This window comes from Magnolia sinica, chromosome 13, assembly GCF_029962835.1.
Source record: "Magnolia sinica isolate HGM2019 chromosome 13, MsV1, whole genome shotgun sequence".
Classification (NCBI taxonomy): Eukaryota; Viridiplantae; Streptophyta; class Magnoliopsida; order Magnoliales; family Magnoliaceae; genus Magnolia; species Magnolia sinica.
The window spans coordinates 6,065,585-6,087,903 of NC_080585.1; the positions used below are offsets into that span (position 1 = coordinate 6,065,585).

The 22,319-nt window shown below is 41.0% G+C and overlaps 1 protein-coding gene across 4 annotated transcripts; it reads right to left on the reverse strand.

Annotated features, from left to right (window-relative positions):
- Window positions 1–286: 286 nt before the first annotated feature.
- Window positions 287–19,865, reverse strand: LOC131222567 (uncharacterized). Of its 4 annotated transcripts, XM_058217697.1 has the most exons (14): window positions 19,558–19,865; window positions 19,087–19,426; window positions 16,939–17,128; window positions 16,803–16,852; window positions 12,415–12,507; window positions 12,231–12,319; window positions 11,727–11,805; window positions 9,405–9,487; window positions 4,911–4,989; window positions 4,080–4,824; window positions 2,617–2,706; window positions 1,366–2,008; window positions 1,032–1,072; window positions 757–894 (listed from the first exon to the last, which is right to left on the reverse strand). In XM_058217697.1, the coding sequence occupies exons 1-13, from the start codon at window positions 19,587–19,589 to the stop codon at window positions 1,066–1,068; spliced, it is 2,520 nt and encodes an 839-aa protein (XP_058073680.1). In that variant the 5' UTR covers window positions 19,590–19,865; the 3' UTR covers window positions 757–894; window positions 1,032–1,065. The 4 variants fall into 4 exon arrangements, with proteins under 4 accessions (XP_058073678.1, XP_058073681.1, XP_058073679.1 ...); XM_058217695.1 differs by lacking the exon at window positions 1,032–1,072 and having other exon boundaries at window positions 287–894; window positions 19,558–19,864; XM_058217698.1 differs by lacking the exon at window positions 1,032–1,072 and having other exon boundaries at window positions 754–998.
- Between the last annotated feature and the right edge of the window lie 2,454 nt (window positions 19,866–22,319).

Here is a 22,319-nt window from a genome sequence, read left to right on the forward strand (position 1 = left end):
CGCTGCTCTAAACACTATAAAATACTGAATCTTGTCAAGGGCTCGCCAAGTCTTCAAGTTGACCTGAGACATTAGTAATTGAGTTTCTGGTTGCTTAAAACTATGACACCAAACACATTAATCAAGCTTGAGACTAACACCCAGCTCAGCAGCGGAGTCAATTAGGCTACCTGATTTTCAACTTAAAAGTACAATAATTTAATTAAACTACAATTTCAACCTCCACTACAATTTTACTTGTTAAATCGGGACAGCAGCAAAAGCTTAGGTAATTAAGAGACAAGACTGCAATAAAACACATATTACCCCATACTTCAATACAAACATGAAACCATGAAGCCCTTGGATCGTGGCCTTTTTCAATGATTAGAGCTTTAGGGTTGCCGCTTCCGGTTTCAACCCCTTCCCATCCATACAGAAGTTTCAAAGAGTTCAAAAGAACCTTGCAGGTTGAAGCAATGAATAGAGAGACTATTATGGAATGAAAGTGGAAAGAAAAAAAAGGAGGTTACATTGAAATAATCGGGGCAAGCCAAAGGCAGCCAGCCTCTGCCTGCAGATAGATGAAGCCTTGTTTGCAGGGTCCTTGCTCTCTATTATACAACAAAAGGGAAGCCTGGATTGGCCAACCGCTCTTTAATGACCACCATGATGTTCGGCAGCCGGCTGGCAAAGAATAGCAGCATGCGGCTCTAACTTCCTGTCCCTTGCTCAAAACTAATGAAAGACCTTATATACGTATGGGACCAGTGTCATGTTTTTGTCCGCTTTTGTTTCTGTGAGATGAAACGAACCCCTTGCTTCCCAAGTTCCAAGGTCTTCAATCTCCCATTGTCTAGATGGACAGACAAAGCTGATGTGCCCTCAATCATGTCGGTGACAACTCCCTTGTGCCTGCAGGAAGTGTACCACTGTCAGCCAACAATGCTTCTTGAGTGTCTTGAGAAGTAGAATGACATCTTCTTTGTTTAAACACCGTGCAGCGCAAAAGGTGCTTTCTGTGGGAATGCAAGCAAACTGGCAAAGATTACCATTTAAAGAAAATGTTGATGTTGTTCTTCATTTTCAAAAACTGTCAAAACAATGCAGATTTTTTAATCACTCTCTGTGCCATATCTAACCATCTGATAGTGGCCACTGAATTTGGGCCACCAACCACTTTTGTTTTTAACCGTCCATTTGATGGCTACCAATTGGATGGTTAGCAACTTAGGATCCATCAATCAGTCTGATTTGTTGTATAATACCCCATCCATGATGAGGTTCATATTTGGTGGTATAAGCACAGTGGTCAGGCGCTTCCATCATTCGAGTTTTTCAAACTCATTGCAGAATGCAGGAAAATAATCAAACAATTCAACTCACCAAGAATTGTCAGATGGTTGATGGACCTCAACCCTCTTTCCAATGGCATCCTTACCCAACTTCTTCAATATCCAGTTGGCATCCATGACTTCATCATTAATGGGATTTTCCTGCTGCAAATGCCCATCATTTTCATCTTCCCTAGCTGGAGCTTTCTCCGTCGAAGGTGAAGGTCTCTTTCTTTTCGACCTCTGCCCTTTCACAGTATTCTTCTCTTCCTCACCCTGAGAAACCCAAGAACTTTGATTTCCAAAATAGGGGTTCTTGAATTTTAGCTTCAGCAATGGTTTGGGGTCTTTTGAAATTGAACCAGAAACTGGTGGCAAGAGTATGTTGTCGTGGCTTTCAACACGTAAACCAATAGATCCACCTTTTGAATGCTTCCTCAGCAAACCCTCATCATTTCTCAATGCAGCTACAGTCACTGGCTCAACGGCAGTAGAGCTTTCCTGAACGTCCCTTCTTCCCAGAACAGTGGGAGTAATTTCCGAAGCAGAATCCAACTCCTCTGTGATATTTCCTCTACTGACTTTGGTGTTTGACTGAGAAACCTCCAACTTAACTTTTCCCAACTTTATTGTGCTACTTACCTTTCCACTATGCTTTTTACTTCTTAGCTCATTGCCACTATCAACTTTATCTCCTGCAAATATTTGAACACAACATCACCAATAATCAAACGCTAAAAATCTTCCAAAAATAAAAATCAAAAGCTAAAGCAGTGTCCTCCATGGGTGATTAATAACAAGACAAGAAGCAAATGGCCCATGAGGATATGCCTGCTTACTGCAGCTAGGGCTAACATTTGCTGGCATTGAAAGATACCAGAGTTCAAGTTCGAACCACAAGTATCGTGCCTATTCAAAATTTGTGGCTCGCTCAACCTGATCCTGGCCCTTTGCCAGCCCAATCTGTGGTAGTTGGGATGCACAATTTATACATTTCTTTCCTTTCAGAAAACAACTTATACTCGAGGCAGAAAAGCACGAAAACGGAATCCTACTTAATGCTGTTTCCATTTTCAACCACTGGAAATGCAAAGCAGATGGGTTCGACTCAAATAGCAGAACCAATCCCAATTTGACAATACTTCGAAACGGGCCCTGAAAGTACTGGTTACCCATCCGCCACAAAGGAAGAACGAGATGTTCAGTAAAATGTAATTCAATGAGCATCGTCACAACTAAAAGGAAATAAAAGCAGAATGAAACAATGTGGGGACAAATGCCATATATCATCTGAAATATGTACCTTTTCCATCATCAAGCCTGGCCATTCCACCAGGAACCTCAGGCATATACTTCTTATCATTTGCCATTTGCTGGCTAGTTTCTCCACTGCCTGTTAATGTAGTCGTAGAAATATTAACCCAAGCCCAAGGTACTGCTAAATGGACAATGCCATTTGATCAAACAGATTCAATGGATACACTATTAAATACACATTGATGCATGTGGGTTTTGCTGACATCCCCACCTTTATGGGAATGTTAGCTACACCCCCAATGGCAGGTGGGGCACCCCATCATCAATTGGGACAGTTCAGTCAGTACCATTAGGATGGTCCTAACCCTTTGAATGGGGCCAATTTGTTACAACCATCCGTCACTATATGCCATGATCACATGGTTAGAATCATTGTATCAAATTTCTACTTTGGAATCATATGCAATACAAAGTGGGATCCATCAACATGTGTTTCCAAATGCTGATTGAGCCTATTTTGTTTCCCCACTCAATCTTGACCATCCATTTTCCATGCTACTGATCGGATGTTTAGGATCAACCAATTGATGTGAGTTTTGCATCATGGCTTTCCCACTAGTTGTATGAATGAATGGACAGTCCAAATTGCTGATAGGTCATCCCGTGAGTCATTTAAAAGCCCTGGGGATGTTGTCCCCATGAAGGTAGGATGTTAGCAAAACCCTATCCGTGTATGTGCAAATCTATTTGTCTATTTATCTACACAGATATGCCATGATGGAAAGGTAACACAGGCTTCGTGGTAAATGATTGACAAAATTAATAGGAAAGGAGATGGTTCAAAATTGAATAAACAGAAATTATATGATTCAATTGAATAAATTGAATGATTCAAAGGACAGTTTTTTAGTTTTTTACTTTTTTTGCTGGAAAAAGAATTGAATAAACAGAAATTGAATTCCAGTTGAATTTATAGGGATGTTTCAAAAAAAGAAAAGGAATCAGATAAGTTTGACCTTGATAGAGAAAACAGCGCACAGTGCAGTCGGTCTAACTTAGACGAGGCCATGTGTGTTGGTGTTGGACATGTGGTGACTTAAAAAATAAAAAATAAAAATAAAGTCAGATTTGTGGACATGCCCGTAGAAATATTTAAAACAATAAGTTCTATAATATTGTAGTTACTTTTATGTGAAAGTTCAAAAATAAATACTAATAGTAAGCCTTAAAAAGTTTACTTATATGTAAATAACATCTCAAAATGAAAGTTCAGTATTTTTTATTAGTCTCAGAGACGGAAATTATTAAAGATAAAAAAATCGTGTAAGCCAGAAGTTGCACTCGAGTGTTGAGATGGCACAATTTTAAAGTAGTGTTCTTGTTAAACGGACTACAGTGAACTTGAAAATGCAAATAGTTTTTATAAGCTATAAAAGATTCTACATGATGACCCTTTACAAACATAATTCTTTGAAAAGAACTAATTCAAACATGAAATAACACACATACCATTGGAGGCTGCTAAATCTTGCTCTCTCTGACAGCTTGACGCTTCAGATCTTGGAGAGTTAGTTATATTCCTGTTTCTTGAAGCTAGATGTATGACTAGTTTCTTTCCTTTGACAGTCTCTGTCTTGCTTGCATGTTTCCCAGTACCTTCCCCAAGATCCAGACCATGAGATTTACTACTCTTAATTTGGATAACCTTGGGGGCCCTATTTACATTGTCCCCAGCCACCTCAATGAAGTTATGGTTTGTATTTCCTGACTGACTAAATGATGATTTCACCTTGTTAATGCCTGGACTTCTGGTAGTAGGAGGCAAAACAACTTCTGGCCCTTCAGATCTATATGTCCTTTCATCTCCCAGGCTGCTTTCTAATGATCTTGTTTCAAGTAATCCTTCAAAATTTTGTTGCGGTTCTCCTGTTTTACCAATGAGCGACACATGATATTTTTTCTTCTTTACATATTTCTTGCTTAATGATGTACCCTTTGCATATTTCTTCCCATATTCCTTGGTATTCTTTGTTCCTTTCTCAACTAAGCCTTTCAAAGATAACTTCAGGGACCTCCCATAATCATTCTTTACAATAATTGGGCCATTCTCTTCATCATCCGAATAAGGACAAATGGAAAATATTTCTTCCTTAGTTGGCAATCCTGCAGTGGCCCTCAAGCTCGCAATTTGATCACGATCGGCTTTATCTCTCCTCCTCCAGAGCTCTTGAACAGCATCATCAACATCCTTCACCTGAAGGTTATGTAAAATATCCATCACACCAGAAAGAAATTGAAAGAACTTTTCCAATTTACAGTTACAAGGAAAGCAAAATGCACCTGGTAACACTCTCCACGGCATGCAGCACATTTGTAATATAGATTTCTGTCTGCTTGGAACTGCAGATACTTCTCATCACTGCATATATGTACGTCAGAATAAAGACCCCTCAAATTTTGCAGAAACAAAAGCAAAATAAAGGAAGCAACTATCCATATATACTAAGAGATGAGTATTCTAAAACATTAAGCACACTAAACCAAGCAACAAAAAATTGCAAAGATCAATATACAATATTTGATTATCCTTTTCCACAAAAAACTCTATGATGAGTTTTGTCTCAAACAGGTAGCTACCAGATGATGGCACAGCAGATGATCAACAGATGAATGATCATCGTCGAATACGTGGGTAGCATGGATGAGAGAAAACAATAAAACATGCGGACTTCTTTATCTTTTCCAGTGTGGTACTTGCCATCCTTGAGCAACATGTTCTGTTACCTTCCTCGTTGTCCAATTGTTTCAGAGGAAAACATGTGTGGACAGCCACTAGTGAAGAAGACAGATTCAAGGTTCACTCCTTTCTCCACAGCCAGGATAAATGAGGACAGAAAATGTAGACCCCTCAAATGGAAATCTCAGATGAGGGAGATTTTTGAAAATCAGAGAAGAGAAGCAGCAATTGCTCACGATTTTTAAGAGCATGGACTTGAACTTATTGATCCTTAGATTAGCAGGCAATGACTGTGAGGTAACACTGTCCTGCTTAAAAGTGACAGCTAAACTTTGTTTTAGTAGAAGTGGTGGCCTAGAAACTGTTGAAAATAGTGGAACTTCTCATTGGATTTTGGAGGTGCTTTGGAGGCATGCTTCTCAAGCCATATGGAAAAGTGAAGGCCACTGAAGCAGAGGTGGTCCAGTCGTTGCAATTAGAGGACTTAGAACTGGCCTGTGTCAGTGTTACCACTCTCTGGAGTGTAGAGGACTATAATATGGTCCATGTATACTACTCCATGAAATCTTTGACCTTTTGAATGCTCTTATTATATAGAAGATCTCCCATGTGCATAGAGAAGATAACTGTGGCAGGTAAAATTTGGCAGCAAGATGGTGGGAAAGAGTAGGTATATGCATAGATGATGTGGCGACAATAATGGAAGCATGCTGAATGCCTTGGCAATGTTTAAATTACATGCAGAACTTGTGATAATGCCAAACTGCAAGGGTATCTCTTTCTGTAACGGTTTTTGGGTTTAATAGAAGTTTTTTTATCAGTATTAATCATAGCTGCAATTTAACTTGATATAAGTCGATTTGTGCATGGGGAGTTTATTACCTTAGGGCCTGTTTGTTAACGCTGAATTTTTGCACTTAACGCGGAAATGGCAAAATGTTCCGTGTTTAGTGGTGTTTGTTAATGTGTTGTTAACGCTGAATAAGGAAAGCGCTAAGTGGTTTTTCACTAAATTTTTTCAGTGATAGGAGTCTGGCTTAATAGTGAACGCAGAATGCACTCCGTGAGTTTTTTATTAAACAAAAAAATTTGCTTCCAAAATTGCCCCTTTTAAGTTACTACGGATTGGCTACTCCCCTGCCACCAGCCACGAGGCTGGTGGTCGGTGCTCTGTAGGCCCCACCATGATGTATGTGTTTCATCCATCTCATTCATCCATTTTTTAAGATCAATTTAGGGATTTATTCCAAAAATGAGAGGGATATAAATCTCAGGTGGACCACACTACATGAAAACAATAGTGATTGGATATCCACCATAAAATCCTCCTAAGGCCCACTGTACTGTTTATTTGACATCTAATATGTTGATTAGGTCATATAGTCCCAGATGAAGGGAAAAAACAAAAATCAGCTTGATCCAAAACTTATGGCCCCCTAAATGTTTTTAATGGTTGACGCTCATTCAACGCCGTTACCCGTAATGTGGTCCACTTGAGATTGGGATATATCTCATTTTTTGTCTCATACCGTAAAATGATCTGTAAAAATAGATGGACGGAATGGATGAAACATATACATCATGGTGGGGCCCACAGAGCACTGGAATGTCAGGGGAGTAGCCAGTCCGTTTCCGATACATGTCGTGCGAAGACGCAGCGCCGACCCTCCTGGACGCAGATTTCCTACGAAAGCCTTTCACATGAAGTTCCTGCGCTTGAAACTTAGGTGGGGTCCACCATGATGTTTTTCAGAAATCCACTCTGTCCATCCGTTTTTTGAGCTCATTTTAGGAGAAGAAATCAAAATTGAGCAGGACACAATACTCAAGTGGGCTGTACTAAAGGAAAAGGTGGTTAGGGAAATTTCTACCGTTGAAACCTTCCTAGGTTCGACAGTGATGTTTACATGCCATCCATACTATTAATAACGTCATTTGTACTGGGATGAACTGAAAACACAAATAATAGCATGATTCAAAACTTTTTTGGCCCCACGAATATTTCAACTGTGGACATTCAATTATCACATTTTCGGCCCACTTGAGCATTGGATACGGTTCATTTTTGGCCTCATATCCTAAAATGAACTCAAAAAATGGATGAACAAAGACGATTTCTCACAAATATGACAGCGGGTCCCACCTGGGTTCCCGGTGTACGAACTTCCTGTGAAAGGCTTTCGCAAGAAATCTGCGTCCGACGCTACTCGCTCTCCCAGTTGTACACGAACGGTTCAAAGGAGATCAAAGTTACATAGCCTTGCAATGATGTATTTATTATATCCACACCGTTCATCAAATTTTCGAGATTATTTTAGAGCATTAGCCAAAAAATGAATCATATCCCCTTGATCCGAAACTTCTGTGACCCCCAAAAGGTTTTCAATGGTAGACGTTCAATCCCCCACTACTTTTTGCAGTGTGGTCTACTTTATTTTTGGATCTATCTTATTTTTCGGCTCAAGACTTACGACGAGCTCAAAAAATTTAGGGACGGTTTGGATATAACAAATACCTTATGATGGGGCCCCACAGAACTTGCTGACGTCAATACACCAGCTATAGCTGGTGTGTGGTACAACAGCCAATCCGGGAACGGATTGGCTACTCCCCCTGCCACCAGCCAATGGCTGGTGGACGGTGCTATGTGGGCCCCAACATGATGTATTTGTTTCATCCATGCCGTCCATCTATTTTGCTAGATCATTTTATTGTATGAGACCAAAAATGAGGTATATCCCGATCTCAAGTGGACCACATTACAGGAAACAGTGTTGAATGAGCATCTACCAATAAAAACTTTTTGGGGGCCATGACTTAGGCCACGTTTGTTAAATCTAAAGTCTAAAGCCTGAATCTATAGTGTTGAATGAGCCACATGATAGGAAATAAGATGTATCCAAAACTTAAATGGGCCACATGATAGGAAATAGTGGGGATTTTGTGACCACCGTTGAAACATTTATATGGCCACAAAAGTTTTGTATAGGTTTAAGTTCATGGTGTTTTCACTTCATCTCAGTCAAAATGACCTTATAAACAGTTTGGATGGAATTTAAACGTCAAGGTGGAATCTAGGAAGGTTTCGACGGTAGGCATTCCTTTTCCCACCGTTTCATCTCGTATGGCCTACTTTAGTTTTGGATACTCCTCATTTTGGTTGAATCTCCTAAAATGAACTCAAAAAATGGATGGACGTGTTGGATTTCTCACAAACATCACAATGGGCCCACCCAAAATCTTTGTGTTGGAACTTCATGCAACGTCCATGTGCCAGATTTACCACTAAAGCCTCTTGCAGAATTCTCTGCGCTGGAAACGTAGGTGGGCCCACCTTCATGTTTGTGAGAAATCCACCTTGCCCATCGGTTTTGTGAGTTTATTTTAGAACATGGGACTAAAACTGAGGTGGATCCGATAATCAAGTGGGCCCAAAACGTGAGAATTGAACATCCTGATTTGAAATATTCGTGGGGCAACATAAGAAATTTATCTATTTTTTTATGAATGATGATATTTTATCCGGTTTTTTTTAAAAAGGAATAATGATATTTTAATTTTTTTTCTTAAGTATTTTTTTATTTGAATTAAATAGAATAATTTTATTCTCATGTAATAAAAAATAATTTCTTTATAACGTAAAACATTTCCAAATAGGAGATAGGGGCAAATGCGTCAAATTAATATATTTCAGCTGTTTGTTAACAAACAGGTTGTTTCAAATTCAGTACCTAATTTTTAGACTTCATTCATAATAACCAAACAAGTTTTTTGACTTCGGCTTTCAGATTCAGCCTTTAGATTTCAGATTCAGGCTTCAGATTTCAAATTCAGACTTTAGACTTCAGATTTAACAAACGGGGGGCCTTAGTATCTATCCTCTTCAAGAAATTGGGTTAAGCATGTGGTAGTTTTGTGTAGCAGACTAGCAGTGCTGCCTCTTTTACTATCTATCATTGCCTATCAAAATAACATGGGAACTATCCCTCACTAAAAATTCCAAAAATTTAGGACCAAAATCAAATAGATTGAGAAGGTGAGAAACAGGGAATGGTACAAAACCATCTTGGTGCACTGAGAAGGGACAGGAGACAAACCTGATGCCATCACAATGGCAGTGCACCCAACGTTGGCAAGCATCACAACAAACCATTGGTGTTGATTCTGAATCTCTGTAAACCTACAAAGGTGAAACATAGTTAACATGTCATCTGCACGGATGCAAAAGGGTCAAAATCATCCGACCAATGTGATTTTATCATCATGGCCGGCCAATAGTGGTATGGAACAAGGTTTAAAGTACAGTCTAAAACTGGCATGTATCACCCGATACATGCTGGTATTGCCCATGAACAATATGGGCATATCAGCCCCATACCAGTCCAAAACATACCGATACAGGGTGATATGGGACGATATATCGCATTATCGGTGATGAACGATACTCTACATAACATACCCATTTCAAACCTTTGGTATGGAATGAATGCACAACACTGAGAGATGACTGGACTATCAGGCACGTCATTTAAAACATTTGGGCACAATGCTAGCATGCCCCTGAAGATGGACAGGTAAGACTTTACGCCACATGCATGTGTGTTATGAGAAATGATCCAGTTCTCTCAGGGCAATCCAATTAGTCAAAATGGATCCTTGTGTGTGTGCCTGTCTTTGTGTGGGCACATTAGATTTTCCCCCACATTTATGTTTGTTATGAGAAAAGATCCGGTGCTCTCAAAGCAGTCCAATTTGTCAATCCAGATCCACGTGTGTGTGTGTGCGCGAGCGTGTGTGCTCAGTAAGCCCGTTCCCATGCATAGAGGTATCAACAGTCACGAATTCTCATATGCGGGTAGCACGCATTTTGTCATGTTTTACTTGCAATGTAGGCTTGACCATGCCGGCATGTGAGTAGCATTGGTAATCATGCATCAGTGGGTTCCATGCTATTTTGTTCAACCAATGACTTGAGCACAACCCTTCTTGTCCAGTGGTCTTTGTGCTCTGTGGTTTTCCTAGCACCTACCCTCTGTAACCCTACTTTGCTTGCTAGCCCTCGAAGGCGTGCATGCAATGGTGGTGGTCAGGATGGCCAGTTCCAAGAGCCCAGGTGAAGGAGAATGTTGTCCAGAGGGCAGCTAATCATTAAACTTTTTAATATATACTACGTTACCTTTCAAAAAAAAAAAAAAAAGGACATCCCAAATTGTTGGGAGAGGGTAAGATGAAGAAGATGATGATTACATCTTAATCATCCAGTCAATACCATGAAAATGGACAGTCAAGATCCAGCAGGGCAATATCTTTCATCATCTTGAAACATCTATTCAATAGGTCCCACTGTGGATTGCTTATGATTACAAAAAAGCACTGAAGTTTGATGATGTTCATCATCTGATCTATGGCCCGTTAAAAATGGATGTTGTAACAAAATGGCTCCATTTAAAGGGTCAGATCATTTGATCGGCGTGATTTTCTCACCATAGTTTGTCCCTGTTGGTACAAATGCATGGGCAGTTTTGCTTGACATTCACACATGTCAATTAAAAATTTTGGTGTGTTGCTAATGTCCCATGAAGGTGGAGACATTAGCATTTCCCAATCCCGTGTGTGTGTGTGTGTTAGAGAGAGAGAGAGAGTGATGCAGGACAATTAACCGCTTACTCTAAAAGCTTGAACTGTTAGAGCATGGCGAATTAATCCCTTCATCTCATAGCTTAGGCCCCACATCTCATGGGTTAGGACCTTGGCCGAACTCCCCTCGCGGGCCCCAAATCACATGAGTACTGCCTCACACAGGCCGCCCACCCCGAGTGTGTCTCCGCATCCCACAGGCTACCCCACTCGAGCCCGGTGTGAAATGCGCATTAATCACCCCTGGTGAGGAGTCTCGAACACGAGACCTCCCCCATGGGCCCCGCTCACCCCGAGTGTGCCCCTACATCCCACAGGCGACCCCGCTCGAGCCTGGTGTGAAAACGTCCCTACATTAGAGAGACAAGGTATTCAATAACGGTTACATAACAGCCATTATGTAAAAGTAATGGTGGGAACTGTTACGCATTACAGGGCCCTAGTGACCATTACGAGAGAAAAAAATGGCCTGTAATGGCCCGTGATACAGATTTTTTTTCAAAAAAATAAAATACCTTAACAGCCATTACGGCTCCCATAACGGCTGTTAGGGCCCGAATCGTAACGGTAACAGCAATGGCCAAAACGGCCGCCGTTACCATTATCGAATACATTGGAGACAGAGACAGACAGAGAGATGTCTCAATGCAAAGAAGCATTGATCTGAAAACCACCAGGTGCAGAACAACAACAACAAAAAATTCCACCATAATCAAGCATGAACTCCAAAAAATGACATTTATAAGGCTAAAAGCCCACAGGACCATGCAAATAAACAGTACCTTCAAACAAACAGGACAGTAATTACCCTTCACAAACAATCTCCCACAAGCATCACAGAAAGTATACCCCAAAAACCACCTGCAAATTTTATGCGTAAACAGTTAGGAACCATTGCATTTCCAACAGATGCTAAACATTCAAGAAAGGTAGAAAATGAAGTTTGCCAGTTTAGTACTCAGAAAAGACAAAAGAAGAGCACCACTGGGAGCTTCCCTTCATGACATAAAAGACCGTGATCACATGCAGAAGTAAAAGGTAAGTACCCAATAGACGCATGATATTTAGTTAAAACCATTTTCTATGCTGGAATAACATTTTATTCCAGCAAATCCAATCCAGAAAATTCCTGGAGGGTGAAAATGCATCTCACAAAATGCAATCGATGGAAACCATTACTGATGATAACTATACTAATACAAATAATTATGGTTCAAGCACCCCGAGATTTTATATATATATATATATATATGCAGAAGCTTTACTTTAGATTTAATAGCCAATACCTTGTACTAAGGCCACTTCCAGGGACAGCGGATCCACAGCTGTGACACCTTGTATGTTTTGAGCACAAAAAAGGCCCAGCAGAAACATTCTGTGTTGTAAATGAAAAGGGTGTTATACTGCTGCATACAGTTCCATAATTGCTATGAAAATTCAAGATGATAGAAACACTTGGATGAGGCCCACCTTGTGTGGAGGCTGTTGGCAATAGCAATGATAAGCACCATCACACCTTTTACAGAACATGAGCTTATTTGGATCTCCAACTCTACGGCATACCTGGATGAAAGCAAAACACATTATAGCAATCATAGCAATCACAGCTCTACTACTATTTTATTGAAAAGAAAAATATTAGTGTTAAGATCCAGATTGGGAGTGGTGCATCAACAAGAGCTGTATCATTTAGACAAAGCTTTGCCTCATATAAGATCCAAGTGACGCTTGCTGCCATTACATAACACCTCATACATCACACTTAAGCGTATATACAACACATAAATAACTACAACAAAATGTCACATCACTCAAAAAGGAATCCTTCTCTTTCTACAACCCATTTGGATGCACAGAACTTGGGATACTTGGTGAAGTAGGGGTCCATGTAACTCAACTTCATGGAAGAAGATTTCCACTAACTTGGGTTAGTGTTGTTTGGATGCAACTCTGGAATTACATAGAATTTGAGATTTGCATTTAGATGTCAATATCCCAGAACTCATAGTGGATTTAATTCGTGCATATTCAAGATGTGGCACAGGTATACAATATTGAAGAATGGAAGCCTATAAATATCCAAGCCATTCACTGCATGGGACACTGTGTATAATTGTGGCCCCATCACACACACTGTCCAATTCTTTTGGTCCACATATTGCCCACCTAATGATGATTGACAGTTGTATTATTTTATTCTTCTTTTTTAAATTGAAGACTAGGATAGATTTTATTAAAAGAAAGGAAACAGCTAGAAACCAAGGAGCAAAGGCTCGGAAAACAGCAAAAGAATACAGCCAATCAAACGCCATAGAGCTAGGCTACTCCCTACAAAAAAAAAAGCCCCCAACCCAACCAGACGAGACTCCACTGAGAACCCTGTCTGGGAGAAAGAGGAATGGAGAGAGGTCTTCTTCTATAGTGTTATCATGGGAACCATTCTTAATCCACATGATCACGTTCCTCGAATAACCTTCAATGAGAAAAGGACAAAAACCATAGTTGGCTGCTATTTTAACACTTTGGAGTGAAGCAGCTACTTCAATGGAGCTCAAAGTCTCTAACACACCACTGGCCCAGACAATCCCTTCAAAATTAAGTTTAAACCACCCTAAAGGAGCCCTCCATCTAACAAAACCTTTCACCGGAGCAATCCTTGAGTCGATAATGGCTGCCCAATTTGACAGGAGGAGAGTGACGAATCCCCGAGGACCTATCGCCCGGTTACCCCACTCTGCCATAGCCCCAAAGATTTTCTTGAAAACTGACCCCCACAAACCATGATTTCCCTTGGGAAATTCTCATATTCCTTTCCATCGACAGATGCCACTTTAACTGAGAGATTCCATCAAATTTCTCGACCGAACCCCAAGCCTTTGAGCTCCAGCAAGCGGACAAATCCCCATCAAATTTTGGCATAGCCCAAAGCATCCCAACATTCCTTACGAGACTAGATGCTACTCACAAAGGTGCAATGCATCAAAAGGTGTGACACACTTCCAATCGATGAATTACACATCCCACATCTACTTGCTAAAAGAACACCCCTCTTCTATAGCCATTGTTGATGTCAGCACCCGTACACTGAAGAGAAGAAAGTTAAACTTGTGCCCTACAAGTTAAAGAGTGGAGCTTCAGCTTGGTGGAAACAACTTCAGCTCGCGTGGACGAGACAGATGAAGGAGCCAATCCGCACATGGCTGCAGATGAAGCAGCCGATGCGTGCGCAATTCCTCCCCAACGATTACAATCACGTATTGTTTCAACAGTACCAAAAATTGTCAACAGTATAGTCGATCAACAAGGGGTTATGTAGAGAAATCTCATTGTTTATCAACAAGAGGCGACATGATCAAGACAGAGTCGCGACAGGCCACCGGATTCATCAATGGCGTACATGTGGCCCCTGTGGAAACAGGGAGCCAACCCAAGACTTCTAAAGTGGAGGGACAATCTATCATAACCGAACAGGATTTCGTCAAACAATCTGAGAAGACAGGGGGTGTAGATACACTACTTGAAAAGGAAAAATACGTGGAGCCTATGAACATCCTAGAGGATTTGACACCAATGTTACATGAGTTCAAGGCAATTGCACCCAATGAACTTCCTAAGGAATTGCCTCCCATACGAGATCTATAAAACTACGTTGATCATGTCAATGGCAAGTTTGCCTAATTGCACGCATTATTATAAAGAATGCAGGATCTTACAGGCACAAGCGGAGGAACTGATCCATCAGAGTCAAGTCAATGAGAGCATAAGTACATGTGTTGGGCCAGTTCGGGAGTCTAACGTCGAGTACAAAGAATAGGCTAACAAACATTGGTGCCGGAAGGTGTTTCAAATGGATGATAATGTGCTAGTTCACTTGGGCAAGGAAAAGTTTCCGACTATGGCGTGTAACAAGTTGATGAATAAGAACATATGCCATGTTCTGATCCTTAAGAAAATCAATGATAACGCCTTTATTCTTAATCTTCTAGGGGGCATGGATATCTCAAAGGCTTTCAATGTAGCATACCAGTATAAGTATTATGAACCAGGTCCGCTGAAAAACTCAAGGAAGTTGAACACGTATCACAAACCAAACTTGAGGACGATTTTTTTTCAAGTAGAGGGTTTGATGTAGGACTTAGATCAAGCACATTCCTAACACACATGGATTGGAAGAAGCCCAATGAGAAATCGATAAAATTCAGCATAGTTCGACCAGTCAACAAATCTGATCGACGGGTCAAAATCCCAACAGAAATTCCAGATTGCTCGTTGGTTGATTTCTACCAGTTTAGACAGGTCGACAAATTTGTCGACAAGTCGAAATAATGTTCAACAAGTCGACATATCAAAATTCACAGAATTTCCAGTTTTAGTCTCTAGACATTTTTTAGTCATTTCAAAATGTCGAGGAACGCGGAAATTTGCACGTTTTCCATAATCTCTTTCCTATTTTGATTCGGACTCTGTTAATTACGTTTTAAGGTTTGTTTAAGGTTATTTAAGGAGGTTAAACTTGTTTTTTCAAAATCAAATAATTAATTTATTTCTTTCGTGGATTCAAGGCGTTTATCGATCGAGGAAGGCGGTGATCGACCTCATCACGTCCTTCCCTGCATCATCCAATCACATGACAACCATGCAGATGGATTGTCCAAATCCACCACTAGTTGTGAAAGGTATAGGATTAAGAAGGGGCTTCTCAACTAAATCTCCACATCTAACCTTTTACACATGGTTGGCTAAAATGTCAATTAGGGAGTCATTTGTATAGAACCAATTCATGTACAACTAACTACTAAGTACAGCTCATGATGCATAGAATACAAATAAGATCATTTTATTTTGAATTAAGGAGTCACGGTTGATTTTCTAGGACAGAAAAGCCAACAAGAACTCTATAAACCCAAATTGCAATTGGTCTCCTTATATCTTATGGTGTTTTCTGTAAGTTATTTATGTCCTTATCGCTTATGGCATTCTCTCAATTCTTTATGTTAGTTGCTTCAGGCATTTTTGCTTTTAACACAACTATTCGTCAATTAGACTAAAATCCTTAAGGTTTTTGTAGATAATTACTTATGATCTTACTTTGAAGTGCATTTTTGGATACATTGAATCCGTGAGGAAAAGAGGATTCTCTCGACAAGATAGCTAGTGCTATTCAGGTAAACAGAAAATTGTGGATTTTGTGACATAATGATTGCACTTATCCAGTGTCAGTACCCTGGCACAAGAAACAAGATGATTATTGTCCCACAAAACTGGGATTTCCACTTGTATCCCCACCCCCCTTCGCAATTTCCAATTTCTATGGTAAGAAGAGAATTCATCATTAGGTGATCATTACATTTTCCGTGGAATCTCCACGGAATCCAAGTATCCAAAAACGCCCCACAAGAGGCTAGTTCATTTTAACTCCCTCGGCCCCTCAACATAATCCCTAAAACTTGCTGCTTTGCATGCATAAATGGATGTAAAAGATACATCTGCAAATGTGCCAGTCACCAACTCATTTCAATAACATTGTGTGCAGAAAACCAGACCCAACCCAAGCTTACAACACTTTGACAGGGAAGCATACTAGTAAGTTCACAAATGTACATAAATTTAATCCCTCAACATATGCGCTCCATGCCTACTTATAGATGTAAGGAAACATTTATAAATGTTTCATTTTGTGGAATTACAACTGTATTCCTCTAAGTTACATATCCCTAATTCAAAAAATCAAGTTACTCCTAAGCTTCCAAAAAAGTTCCTTTTAAAAAAGAATATGGGTTGGTGCAAGTTTCCATATGAAAAAAAAAAAAAAACCAACATTTAAGACATCACCTACATAGAGCAGTTACAAGACTGACCTCGCAAATACGGCAAGAGGGACAAGCCCAAGAACTCCAATGAAATAAGTCTGCTTGGAAATGCCACAGGAACAGGTTAGAGCTGAATACAAAATATGAATTTTATCTGACAGTATTTTGGGGCAGGCATAGGAACCTCTAAATTGAGCCCAACTTTTCAAGCAGTTCCGATGATACTTCTTGTTGCAAACTTTGCATGAGAGCATCCTCATTGCTCTAGCACTCCCCTCATTTTCTCCAGAAAAGCATATCCGACACATGATATTGACCGTGGAAGAACCATGATCTTCTCCAGCAAGGTCCTGGACTGCTTCTCCAGCGACATCCTGAGGTAAAACAAAGTAAATACTACTGAAAGCAAAAGCAGAAAAAATGCAAAAGCTAAGGAATCAATGGAACAAATCAGTGTTGTAATAAAAAGACAAAAGACTACAGTAGTAGTTCACTGCCATTTTTAAATAGTGGTGACTCAACCCCCTTACATGTCGCACACATGTATGACTATCCAAACCATCCAAATTGAGGGGATCATTGTGGATGAAGCATAGCTCAAAAATCACACTGGTTGAACAACCCTATCCATCCACCTGAAACTGTCGACTAGATGGTCAAAAGTAACATAGTGAGACTTTGATTCAATGAACAAACTCAGATGGTTACTATCATCTGCTTGGAGTGATTTTGGACCATGCACAATCACATCATGTCAGAAATATGGGCACAATCAAGTCAGTAATTTTGATGGCCTGGATTGATGTACAAGCATGACATGTGTACAGTCGATGAGACCACCACTTTTAAAATGATGCTGAACTTCACAAGAGTCCAGTACTAATAAAAGACCAAAGCGAAATCAAGAAACTCATTGCATCAAAACAACAAAGGAACAAAGACATTGCGTTTGATTTCAACTTAACACATTTCGAGAAGGCGTGAGTTTGAGATCCAAAATTATTGCAAGTAACTTAATTTTCATGAGGTTTACAGTCTAATTGGTTATATCATATGCTAAGTAATGAATAAAAAAGTCCAACAGCAACAGGTTCTAATTCCAAGCATTCTTATATGACAGCTGTCATTAATGCAAAACGGAAGTTATGAGTGTAAAGATAAATAATCTACTGAATTCTAGTGGATTGCCATGCCTTGCCTTCTCTAGATGTCAAAGGAAAAAAGCATTGCACCTCAACAAGAATTAATGAATTTTGCAAAAATGAAAGCAAATTTCCTTCTCACAGCAGCTTCATCAGTTGTCCAAAACAAGAAAGGGCACAGGGTCCTTTCTTCACCTATAAGGGGATTGCCATGCCCATGCCTTCTCTAGATGTCAAAGGCAAAACAAATTTCACCTCAACAAGAATTCATGGATTTTGGCAGAAATGAAAGCAAATTTCCTTCTCACAGCAGCTTCATCAGTTGTCCACCTAAGTCCTAACTACCTTCTCAAAGGTAAATTTAACTACTAGTCCCCTATAGGCAAATTCAAATGGCCAGATGTATTGCAGAACCCCTCGCGAAGCACTTTGGCCTACACCTTGACAAATTTCCATCCTCACAGGGGCCAAAGAAGGAGACATTTCCCATCTCTAATGGTGCCACCAATACCAAACAGTCCCGGCTCCTCTGTAGAAGAACTCACCAGCAAGACACAGCACCACATGTTGTAAGGAATAGTGTTTGAGAACCAGGATCAGAGTAATGTTGGGTGTTAAGATACCGAGAATTTTAGCACAAAGAGACCACAGCTCAGCTTTTGAAGGCTGAGAGTGCATTTGGATGCTTCCGATTCCCAAGGCAAATAGGACCCGACTGCTGCAAAATACATCTCAGGTACAATCAGGATTTTCCAGTACATCTTACTAGTGATTTGGCAAGGAAAAGGCAGAGAAATGGAATCCCACTTAAATATGGGTTCCTTTCTCCATGCAACCGTTCATTGTTCGCTCTGAAGTCACCCTTATCTGTGATTTAGCAGTGCATCCAAACGGCACGTAAATATCTTAAAAGGATCCATTTTTTGTTTGCCAACTTCAGATTGCCGTTACCCTTCGAAACCAAAATCACAAAACCCAAATAAAACAGCAAACCAAACCGACATGTGCCTAAGGAAAATTTGCAGGAAAACAGTCACAAGCTTCAAACAAGACCATTGGAATTAAAGAATCAAAAGCATAATTCAACAGAGGCAAACAAAACTCCAACCATTCATCTCATACGCACAGTCAGCAACCTACAAACCCCAATTCCACCCAAAAAAATCATTTTTTTAAAGCAAAAGACTTACCACCAAACTACCATTCTCAAACCTCCGTGCATAATCCTCCGCCGCCATCGACGCCGCGACTGCCCTCCTCTGCATCGCGGCCCGTTTCGTCTGCGCTGACAGAATCTCATCCCCATCCACGCCATCTCCACCTCCGAATCCATCCACCCCAACGACCCCCGCCGCAGGAACCGTGATCCGAGGGACAACGACCTGCACGGTGCTCCTCCCTCCAGCCCTAACCGACCACGGATCCTTCAAGAACTCCTCAACCCTAGAAATCTCCTCCAAGAAATCCCTCCTCCCTCTCTCGCTCTGAAGCTTCCCTGGAAACCCTAGCGTACAAGAACAGATTCGTCGACTGCCAAAGACATTGAAAGAGAAGGCAATGAGAAAGAGAGAAGAAATAGAGAGAGAAAGAGAGTCTGATGATAAGATATAAAGAGAGGGAAATCTCCAGTAGAGTTAGACGCGGGTTATGGTGAGACGAACCATGTGATTGGGCAAGCGACGTGAAAGGCCATGGGATTTTAGCGGGGGTTTCTCTCGGCCTGGAATCGTTTCAAAATAAAAATAAAATAAAATAAAATAGATAAAAAAGAAAATAGATAAATAGATTAAAAGGGAAAAATAGATATTAGGGTGAGTTGTAGCAGTATATGTGAAGAAAAGGGGGTGTTTTTTAATATTTGTGGGTGTAAATATAAAAAAAGGAGAAAATAGGAATATTTGGGGGATTTGCGAGTCTGGTTCGTTAACTCGGCCGGAAACCTTTCTTTGGGAAGTAAAGAGGGAGTGGGAAACGGGGAATATTTGGGGGCGTTTTATAAGTAGGTTTTGCTAGAATGCGCCTGTGTAGCACGTTTAATGACCGGGTACACGCTTCCTCGGCCCCGGGCTTTGCGAGATGCGTACGATGGCCGGAGGCCGGCGTCCACACGTGCCTAGAATGTGTGGGATCTGGACTGCTTACTGGTTGGGCTACGTTGTGGCTGTGCCGGGCTTAGAAATCGTGACCAGTCAGTCTTTCAATTGGTCACGTGCGTAGCGTTTTCTTGGATGCATAGGTGGGGTCCACTTGATGAATGGTCTTGGAAAATATTGGGGCTACGGTATATTGGGTGTGGGACTTACTTGATGAAGGGTTCGGATCTCTCAAACCTGCTGAGGTTTCAGGTTTGGGCCAACTGCTGGTTTTGTGTTTTTTTGCTGGTGGATGAGTGCACGTACCGTTCTTCCCGGCAAGACTCGCAATTGGATACTAACGTGTACCGTAGACGTATTTACCGGATTCACTGCCAACGTTAGCATGTCTTGAAACACTTGAAACATGTTGCTATGTTGCTGTGGGTGGTGTGAAGCCCGGGCTGAGGCCGAGTTGGCCGAAAAGCCCAACATTTCTGCACCTTGACTCGACCCAACGTGGCCCATAAGTTGATAAGATCGCACTTGTATGTTCCTAATATATTTGTTAATCGAGTGGTCGGCATGTGCATAGAGAGACCAAATCAATAGTCACATTCAAGACACACAGGAAGCTTGATCAAGGATCAGAATGGCATATTTGTAGGTTACAAGCTATGCACACGTGGAGCTGGGTTAGGTCTGGTCAGGTCGGGTTGATCAAAGCTAACTTAAGTCAAAGCTCGTTCTATGAACCAAAGCTCAGTCTATGGGCCAAGTTAATAAGTCCAACATAGTCCAAGGGCAAGATAAATGACCATTGCCTCCCTTACATGTGGTGCCCATGCATGGGAATATGGGCTAAGTCCCATGGCTGATGGGCAATGTACCAAGGGCCTGTTTGGCTGGGCGGACTAAGAGGGATTAGGAGGGATGGGATTCCCGGGATATGCCAAATGAGCCAAACAGACCTGATGAACTTGTCCTGGGATATAGCAAACTTATGAATCTTAAACCAATCCATTGACATCACCATCATTACCTTAAATTTGATCCCATCCCTCCTAATCTCATTCAATCATGCTTGGGGCGTGTTTGGTTGGACGGATTGGAAGGGATTGGAAGGTAAAATCTCAGGATATGCCGGGTGTGCCAAATAAACTCGGTGAACTTGTCCCAAGATATAGCAATCTCATGGATCTTAAACCAATCCACCGACACCATCGTTACCTTCAAATCCATCACATCCCTCCTAATCCCATGGGATCCGTCCGGCCAGGCAGGCCCTAAGAGATGATGGTTATTTGTTAGTAGAACTTTACCTGCTAAGTGTCATTTAGATATCGTGGTGACAAAAAGGGAAGGTGTTGAGCACCTTCTATGCATGTACGAACGGGAGAAGATGAATTAACAAGTATTGGATTAACTTTTGCACACAAATGGTGCAATGAAGTGTGTAAAATGCAGTGTAGCAATGCGGCGCCTACTTTGAGTGATTGATTGGAGAAGACTTCTCGACCAAGCTCACCCACTTGGAGAATCAGTTGAAAGACTAATCGATCCGAAGTTTTTTTGTAGGTATGATGTGGCATACTAGCAAGCCGCAGATCATACACTTAACTAGTTAGATAAGTGGGTAGGTTGTAAGTGGAGATGACAATGCACAATGCAGATATAAGTATGAATGAAACTGATTTGAGTCGGGCAAGTGGTGAATGGGTTGTTGCAATGATTGATTGGGTTGTGCTGGATTAATCTTTCGAATGGCTCAGGTGGCAAAGGGTTAGGCTTAACTCGGCTGACCTGGGCTATAAAGCTCCTCTCCTTTTGCTTATTTTCTTCCCTTGGTGTATGAATGGGCTAAATCCCGCTCGCCCTCTCTTACTCTTTTCCTCCCTGAGGCTCACTTAGTGACGGTGAGTGATCATGAGAGTGAGGTGAAATGTGGTGTTTATAGGGACTGAGGTTGGCATTTTGATTATTTCAGAGAAGTCCAGGGGTTAAATAGGGTTTAGGAGCTATGATTGGCTAATGGCATGGGCGTGCCACGTGGCGCATTGTGGGTGGATGGATCTAGTGGCAAAAGGCACAATTCCAGGCAAAAGTAGGAGCGTAGGGGTCATTTTACCCCCAAGCGGGCTTCCCAAGGCACGTTCTGCTTTTTCTCCTCCCTACCTAACTCGCGATAAAATATTGTGGGAATCTACATGTGGATGATGCATCATGGATGGGTCTCTTTTTTTTAGGGGTTCCACGTGGGATGTTAGTTCCCTTTTGGTCCACTCCTTTACACTTTTATCATCGTCTTAAAAGCTAATGAACTCGTGCTTGAACTGGGCTTGGATTAGGCT

What these genes read in the sequence shown, in the direction of transcription:
- LOC131222567 (XM_058217695.1), bottom strand. Translation starts at nt 19,589, where the DNA reads ATGGCCTTTCACGTCGCTTGCCCAATCACATG. An exon ending in TTGAGAATGGTAGTTTGGTG is followed by an intron (nt 17,129 to 19,086) that starts GTAAGTCTTTTG and finishes GTTTTACCTCAG; the next exon opens with GATGTCGCTGGAGAAGCAGT. An exon ending in CCTCTTGCCGTATTTGCGAG is followed by an intron (nt 12,508 to 16,802) that starts GTCAGTCTTGTA and finishes GCTTTCATCCAG; the next exon opens with GTATGCCGTAGAGTTGGAGA.